This window comes from Aspergillus welwitschiae (assembly GCF_003344945.1).
Source record: "Aspergillus welwitschiae strain CBS 139.54b unplaced genomic scaffold BDQ94scaffold_147, whole genome shotgun sequence".
Taxonomy (NCBI): domain Eukaryota; kingdom Fungi; phylum Ascomycota; class Eurotiomycetes; order Eurotiales; family Aspergillaceae; genus Aspergillus; species Aspergillus welwitschiae.
The window spans coordinates 1-7,227 of NW_020798841.1; the positions used below are offsets into that span (position 1 = coordinate 1).

Sequence of the window (7,227 nt, forward strand, 5' to 3'; positions counted from 1 at the left end):
ATCCAGAACTTTCATGGAATGTTCTCAGATCAACCCGGCCCCCCCAGGAGGTTGGCAGAATGGCTGGAAGCTTGGGAGGCAGGGCAAGAACTTGACGATGTCCCGGATGACGACCTGCCAGAGTGACTGGCACCATCAAATACTACAAAGAGCAGTCCATGCTTTCCAAATTCGGTTGTCACTTCATTGTATTGCACCCAAATACTACAACAATGCGTCTTCCCCAGCCGGACTCTCAAGAACGACGCGAAATCCAATTTGCGATCAAAGGCTCAGTGGTGGATGGAAAACTTGAGTTGATCCTCTGAGCCAACAAGAACGCTGCAAATGCGGGTGTGAAAGCTGCAGCTGCTGAGGACAGCCATAAGATCTGGGCCAAAATCCTTGTTGATCCCGAAAATCCGGATGAAAACCAGGCTGCGGAGGATCTCCCTTGTGTCCTTCAAGGAAACGGACTGAAACAGTCGAACGTTAGTATAGCTTCATCACTTCTGACTACTTGCCACCGTCGCTGTCCTGTCAACGAACTAGTCACTCAGCTCGATTCAAAACATACCTTGCAAAAGTCGAAAGGAGGGATTCTGGGATAGCTATATGTATATAAATACAATTTGAAGTCCAGTAGCTCTGCTTCTCCATGACCATGGCATAGTCTGATTGGGAATGCGCATGATTTGCTATGCCCTGCTTTTTGAACAGTCAGAGCTTCTGCGTATTACGGTAGTATAGTTGTAATCTGAGGACCTGTGAATTTCCTGTTGCAGTTAGTTTTGCCGCTCTCGGCTTAGTCGCCCGATACGCCGTACTGTCATCACCGCCCGTTCACCTCCTCCGAGTATATAAGAACCTCCTACCCTCTGGCCCTCCCACTTCACCCACTTCCCTTCTTTTCCCTCAATCCCCCCCTCCCATATTCTGCACTCACTCACCCGATCGCGGCCCCCTCGTCTCACCTGCTCCGAGAATGAAAAATCTTGCTGCCTTGTGCCTTGTTCGCCACCCCACCCCCCTCCTTTTTTCCTTGTCGGAAATTGCGGCTGCGCCCTCGTTCTCCCCGTCGCCTCCACTTCCAGAATCCTGGAAAGGGCACCCCTTCAGCTCTGACCGGCTGTTCAGCTGAATCGGATTTTCTCCCTTCTGTTTTGCCGCCTTTTGTCTAGTGGTTGTATGCATTATTTTCTACCCTCTAGCCTATACTGTCAGAAAATGCGTCGCTTGTTTGTACGGGACCTCGTTTTGTCTACCAGTTTTCAAAGGTACCCATCTACCATCTGCGCTTCCCTGACTCAAGGGCCGAAGAGACTGATGCCTCGAACAGGCTGCAAGGCTGATTACGCGTTGCGGCTTACGCTTGTTCCTCCTACCCCTCACCCTCACACCGTCTTACCCGTTTCCGGCGGTCGCCCGTCCCTGCGCGCCTGTCCTCGCCCCAGTCCATGTTGATCCCGGGTGTCATGCTATGCTATGCGATTGGATTACTTGGGATACTGATGAAATTGCGCCTCGGAGGACCATGTCCAATGGCATAAATGCCTCATTCATGGCTCTGGCCGGCTATTCGGCAGCGGCACACCGTCACCGTCATCGCCATCGCCATCGCCATTCACATATCCGCGGCATCTTGCTTACCAATTTCATGGCCGATTGGTCCTTCATCTCCGATCGTCCGGTCTACTGCGCCCTGTCATTAGTCGAATGTAGCAAGGTTGCGGTGCTACTTGTTGAAGCTCGGCTATATTCTGTGATGGTATGATGTGATACTTGGCGGAGTTCGAGCCGTGCATTAGAGCATTTACTCTGTATGGGTAGTTCTTGCATTGTCCCTGCGGTAGACCGTGATCCCAGGCAAACTCCATGGGCTGGTCGATTGCATTGGCTGGGTTCAAAGTGAAATGGATACAACAATCATTTTCCAGACTCATGGCGCGTGAGGCGCGTGAGCACGAGTACAGGACAGGGAGGGGCTTAGTCCATGGCCATCCGGTCCGGCTTTGGGAGGCGTGTTACTCCATTGAAGCCCCAATCATGGGTCTTGGAACTTCAGTCGGCCCCTGATCTGCTAGCTATAAATACCCTGGTCCAGCTCGACAAAATCATTACGCAGCTACGCAGACAGCATAATCCATTTCCCAACAATTTTGTCCCCAGACTACTTCCCACTTTTTGCTCATTTTTCCAAGATGGATCGCCAGATTTCTTATAATGGTGCCTTAACTTCCTCTTCTTTACCCTGCAATTTCCCTGGCTCACGTTCCCCAACCCTTATGAAGCACCCATTGCCTCCGAAACCTCCAATTTCCATGTACTTCCATGCCTACACTCCCTTTTCCCCCAGCCTAAGACCGCATTTCGCGACGTGGCAGCTCAGCACGTTGAGCATGGCAAATCCATCCCTGCGAAAAATAGCCAGAACAGGCCCTTTGCGAACCATCACGCAACTGCTTCTTCCAATGGGGTGTGTAGCAGCCCTCGCGCAGATAGCGTTATTGGTCCATCCGGCGAAGGTTCGTCCAAATCTACTATATATTGTTGCCCGAGGCTCATTCTTCTACCAGTGATCTTGCCCCGCCCAGGTTCAGTCACCGGGCTTGAGGATGACTGTGATGAGACAAGCAGCATTAACAGCGACGACTTGCTCCACCCAGATGAACTATTCTCTAGAATACCGACAAGAAGTGATACTGATAGCTGCGAAGCTTCAGTAGCCCACAAAAATATGGATAGCGGTTCCGAAACAAGTTCAGCTGCATCCAAAGTTCGTGGGATAAGCGTGCCCGGCGAAAGCCAACCCGATGTTGCCGATGACGGCCGAAGTGGTGAGATCAGCCCAATGATTCCGCTTTCTGATGGGAGCAAGAGTGGCTTGTCCAATATGTTGGGATCAGAGGATTCGATGGCTTCCTGCCAGTTGGATGAAGAATCACAAGTCACTTTCTCTGGATGCAGAGGGCTCCAGCCTGTGACCGAGACTACCGTGTATAGCCCATCTAGAATCTCCCGGTCAAAGTGTCATCGTCGGAAGGAGCCCGCGTGCAGCATGTTGGGGTACGCCGAGCTCGCCACGGGCAGGGGCCCTCGAACCAGGGCAAGGGCTCGAGCGGAAGCATCTCGTTCATTCCCCAGCCGCCATCGGGGCCGGCCTTACTCAGATGCGGAAGATGCGCTCCTTCGTGAATTAGTGTACCGAAAACTTGAATGGGAACATATCGAGGAGGAATTCGGTCGGAGGTTCACTGGAAGGGATTTGAAATCTTTGCAAAGACGATGGTCAAGAAATTTGAAGTTTGAAGCCCGGCCGGTGACAAGTTCATAGCCCAGGAGCAAATAGCGTCCAAGGCTCTCTTTTTGTGCTCAGGAAGTCCCAACGTCCGTGTTGGATTTTGTTTCGGGACTCAACCCTTAGTTCACTATCAACCCTCCCCCTCACGTGCGAAAAGCGGAGGCTGTACTCATCATGCAAGGGAAATTAAAAAAAAATTGTTGGTCTAGGTATCGAATGGCTTCTTCCCATGCAACTATATTGTTTCAGGATATGCCAGCTGGTTAATCAGCTCCGGATTTACTTGCTTATGAAGCCTTGACTTCATTATGTGCTCTAGCCGTACAACACTTCCCAAGCCATACGAGTAATAGACACTTCCGAGTAGGGTGAAATGTCAACCGCTTTTGCGTTTCTTTGTTGATCTCATCGCCCCACCATGGCGAGTCGCCACAGCGTCCAAGTCACGCTAAATGCCAGGATGTTGTTCAAATTTTTGACGGTCATTCGCCAAGCTATGGTAGTGCCTAAGTAGGATACTGGCCTATATAATGGTTCCTATGTAGAATGCTGGCCTATGTCGATGTAACTTCCTTTCTTTTTTTTTTTTTTTTTTTTTTTCTTTTTTCTTTTTTTTTTTTTTTTTTTTTTTTTTTTTCTCCCTTTCCATAATCTTTTGATCTAACATTGTTTTCACGGGTCGACTGTGTCTACGCCGACCGTGGAACTTGTTCTGTGCACAACAATTTTGCGGGATTGGCCATCAGCATCAGACACCTGGGATGCCGGAAACAGGAGAGTATTAACTCGATTCCGGCCGTTCTTAAAAAGAGTACATATTTCGTATCCGGCCGCTCCAGCAGAATTACTCAGGCGTAGGGCTGCTCTACCTCATCCTAGATAGTATATATTCGGAATCTCTACGGGAGATTGTACAATCTAACCAGTATGATCCGGTCAGGGGCTATTAGAGCACCAGTTCGTGGAACAAACATTGGGATTACCATATCAGGTTAGCTCGAGCCGCTTTCCGTTAGGCCCACTTCTTGCAGCCTACGCGCGTTTGGACATATATAAGGCAGCATAGCCCTGTTCTAGCAGCATGTTTCACGTATCTCCTTAGATCGCTTGATTCCTGCCTTGCCTCTCTCCGCTGTCTGTTTACCCCAGTATACAGTACCTCAAAAACTTATCGCGTCTGTTCTCTTTTTACCATGTCCGGCGCAGAAGAAAACCAGAACGCCCAGTCTGTCGACTGTCGGCCACAAGTTAATATCCTCTACTCAGCCCCTGGTTTCGCGGTACCCTATCCAGACAGCATCAACACAAAAATTAACTCCAGCAATACCATATTCGATTGGGGCGGCGTGAAGATAGCGAAGATATCTCCCGAAGTTGTTGTCAAATTCGGCTCCCATGTCACACTGAGCGAGGCGAAGAGCATGATGTTTGTCGAACAAAATACGGAAACTGTACCGGTACCGAAGATTTTTGCTTTCTACTCTTACGGCCCAATAGACAGAGATATTGAAGACTATGGAAGTCTTTTCGATACCTACATATTCATGAGCTTCGTTGAAGGTCAGAGCCTGGACAAGACCTGGGAAGCTTATGACGGTGTCACAAAAAGTCGAGTCGCCAACCAACTGAAAGGGTATTTTCGCGAGCTCCGCCAGATTGATCACAGCCATTACATAGGCTCCGTTGACTCTGGCCCTGTTACTGATCCAATTCTGGAGGGTTATGGAATAAAGGGTGAGTGGGGTCTCTCAACACATATTTTACTGGCACTGACGCCACTAAGGACCCTTCGATTCGGAAGGTGACTTTAACAATGCAATTATCGATGCATATCAATCAAGGGCACCGAAACGTCGCATTAAGAATGTCTTAGCCGGTATGCTTTCTCAAAGAAGACATCGTATTGTGTTTACCCATGGAGACCTTCGCCTTCAGAATATCATGGTCAACAATGGGAACGTCACAGGAATCCTAGACTGGGAGTTCAGCGGCTGGTATCCCGAATACTGGGAATTTTCAAAAGCTCTCTATGTGTGGAAATGGCAGAATGACTGGACTGAATATTTAGCGCAAATTCTCGAACCGTATTATTCCGAATATGCGGTGCATTCATTCTTGACCGAAACACTTTGGTGATAATAACTATGTCACATGCACCGTTCTCTCATTCGCCCATCACCATCATTCTCCTCAAACATTCCCCTTTAGCCAGTTGAGAATAAGTTCTGGAAACATGCTTGTACCACTACAGATATGTGCAAAGTTGATCAGGCCAGTGTTTTTGCTTCCGTCAAAACGTCGTCAACCCAGTTGGAGCAATTCCGCACGGGCGGATCAGGACTCGATTCCGTCAATACTCTGGGGTCGTATGGAGGAGGACACTTTTGTGTGATCTCTTCGAAACGTGCAAGTTGTGTCTTTGGCAGTTGAAACTGCAAGGTGGAGCTTTTGTAGGATTTACTCTCGCCGAAACGGTATCCTGGTCTCATGTCGTAATCCATTCCCACCCCAACATCCCCTTGGACATGGTAGAATCTGCCAGCACCCTGATTTGCGTTTTGGGCAGGGACTAGAGCGATGCCCTCGTGGTCTGGTCCGCGGCTCTGACTGAAAACAACTCGGTAAACATTATAGATAGTAGTCTCGCTAGTCATGGTGGATGCGATGATGAAAGGCAGTGTATCTTTGACAGAAATGTGAAGACAATATTACTTGGATCTTGGAGAGCTGGAGAGGTAGTAAACCATGATTCCTGCTATGCCAACCTTCATGGCTTTTATACATCGAGATCAGAGAGTGTTCTCCTCTTAAAGCAGGCCTTACTAAGCCTAGGTTATGATCAATCTAAGGATATTCAGTGTGCAATGCTAGACCTCAAGAACCAATCAGAAGGAACAACGGATGAAGGCAACGCATACAGATCCCCCTGTCATGCAAGCCTGGTCACAGCGCTTCAAAGCGGAGTAAGATACGTAAATGGTGGGCTTCAGGCGCTAGCTACATGTACGTCGCCAAGCATATGATCGGCCTGAAAATCACGGTATCAGCACAATGTGTGGCCGTCGGAACCCTGCCACCGCTCGGTTTCAGCATTGTCTAACTCAGGATACAATTGCGTGGTCCTATTTACCGCTGGAAAATGGAAGAAGTGGTTATCATACAAAACATAGATGCCCGAAGGTCTTTGACTGTGATTGACTACAGCAAAAATCTCTCCCCCGACACGTCCAGAAATCATACGTTTAGCCGTTTCATTGTGGCGTAGGGAAGGGTTGAAACGCGTGATTTAAGTTCTGTGACAGTCTGTGCGGCTGCATAGGCACCGTATTAGATGATGGTAGCATCCATTCAGTTCACCCTTTTGACCAGTAAGATGCCCCACTTTGGAATTGGGGTGATAACGGAAATCGGCGTGAGAGGTTGATAGCCATTAGGAATTTCCGTAGCGTTGGGATGGGGCTGCAGGCAATAACCCCTCCTCCATAATTAGCAGCTATCCCGCAACAGTCCATGCTTGCTAGTAACTGGTGCTATTAAGACTTCTATCCTACAGCTGGCGCCTCACAAATCCCGGCTAGCACACGCTGACCAATGCGGCCAATCGACGGCCACCCGACTCGGAACGGGGGGCGGCAGCTATATGGTGATTGGCCGATGGGCCTGCCACCTGAAACTTACAGCTGACAGTACCCAGTCTAATTGAGAGGTAATCGTGGTTCCCTGATGCTTTTTGGTGAAGCATTTAGTACACCTGCTACCGCTGTAGTGATGGAGATCGGACGCTAGATGCGATCGGCTATGTGCTCCAGAGCGTTCCCGTGGGTTACGGTTGGATACACTCCAATCATTAGTTTTGACCAGCTATGTACTTCCTCTAAGACGAGGATCTACAGATGAAGCAACGGGGGTGATAGGTTTCATTTCCCTTAGCATGATTCCTCGCGCTG

At 49.1% G+C, this 7,227-nt stretch overlaps 4 protein-coding genes across 4 annotated transcripts; 3 read left to right on the plus strand and 1 right to left on the minus strand.

The window, feature by feature from the left end:
- Positions 1 to 1,459: 1,459 nt before the first annotated feature.
- Positions 1,460 to 2,425, plus strand: BDQ94DRAFT_178499 (uncharacterized protein; the record flags this gene model as incomplete). The annotated part of the gene is made up of 2 exons (XM_026773142.1): positions 1,460 to 1,747; positions 1,846 to 2,425. 2 exons carry the CDS (start codon positions 1,460 to 1,462, stop codon positions 2,053 to 2,055), a joined length of 498 nt encoding a protein of 165 aa, XP_026619314.1. The 3' UTR covers positions 2,056 to 2,425.
- BDQ94DRAFT_164598 (uncharacterized protein) lies at positions 2,181 to 3,313 on the plus strand (the record flags this gene model as incomplete). Its single annotated transcript, XM_026770063.1, has 3 exons — positions 2,181 to 2,302; positions 2,407 to 2,504; positions 2,574 to 3,313. The coding sequence occupies 3 exons, from the start codon at positions 2,181 to 2,183 to the stop codon at positions 3,311 to 3,313; spliced, it is 960 nt and encodes a 319-aa protein (XP_026619315.1).
- A 1,063-nt stretch (positions 3,314 to 4,376) lies between these two features.
- BDQ94DRAFT_155774 (protein kinase-like protein) lies at positions 4,377 to 6,052 on the plus strand. The gene is made up of 2 exons (XM_026768534.1): positions 4,377 to 5,014; positions 5,064 to 6,052. Exons 1-2 carry the CDS (start codon positions 4,474 to 4,476, stop codon positions 5,414 to 5,416), a joined length of 894 nt encoding a protein of 297 aa, XP_026619316.1. The 5' UTR covers positions 4,377 to 4,473; the 3' UTR covers positions 5,417 to 6,052.
- On the minus strand, positions 5,483 to 6,102 carry BDQ94DRAFT_28814 (uncharacterized protein). The gene has a single exon (XM_026775410.1). The coding sequence runs from the start codon at positions 5,932 to 5,934 to the stop codon at positions 5,548 to 5,550; it is 387 nt and encodes a 128-aa protein (XP_026619317.1). The 5' UTR covers positions 5,935 to 6,102; the 3' UTR covers positions 5,483 to 5,547.
- Between the last annotated feature and the right edge of the window lie 1,125 nt (positions 6,103 to 7,227).

Coding starts and splice junctions, on each gene's coding strand:
- BDQ94DRAFT_155774 (XM_026768534.1), top strand. CDS start 4,474: ATGTCCGGCGCAGAAGAAAACCAGAACGCCCAGTCTGTCGACTGTCGG. Junction 5,015..5,063: donor GGAGGGTTATGGAATAAAGG/GTGAGTGGGGTC, acceptor GACGCCACTAAG/GACCCTTCGATTCGGAAGGT.
- BDQ94DRAFT_28814 (XM_026775410.1), bottom strand. CDS start 5,934: ATGACTAGCGAGACTACTATCTATAATGTTTACCGAGTTGTTTTCAGT.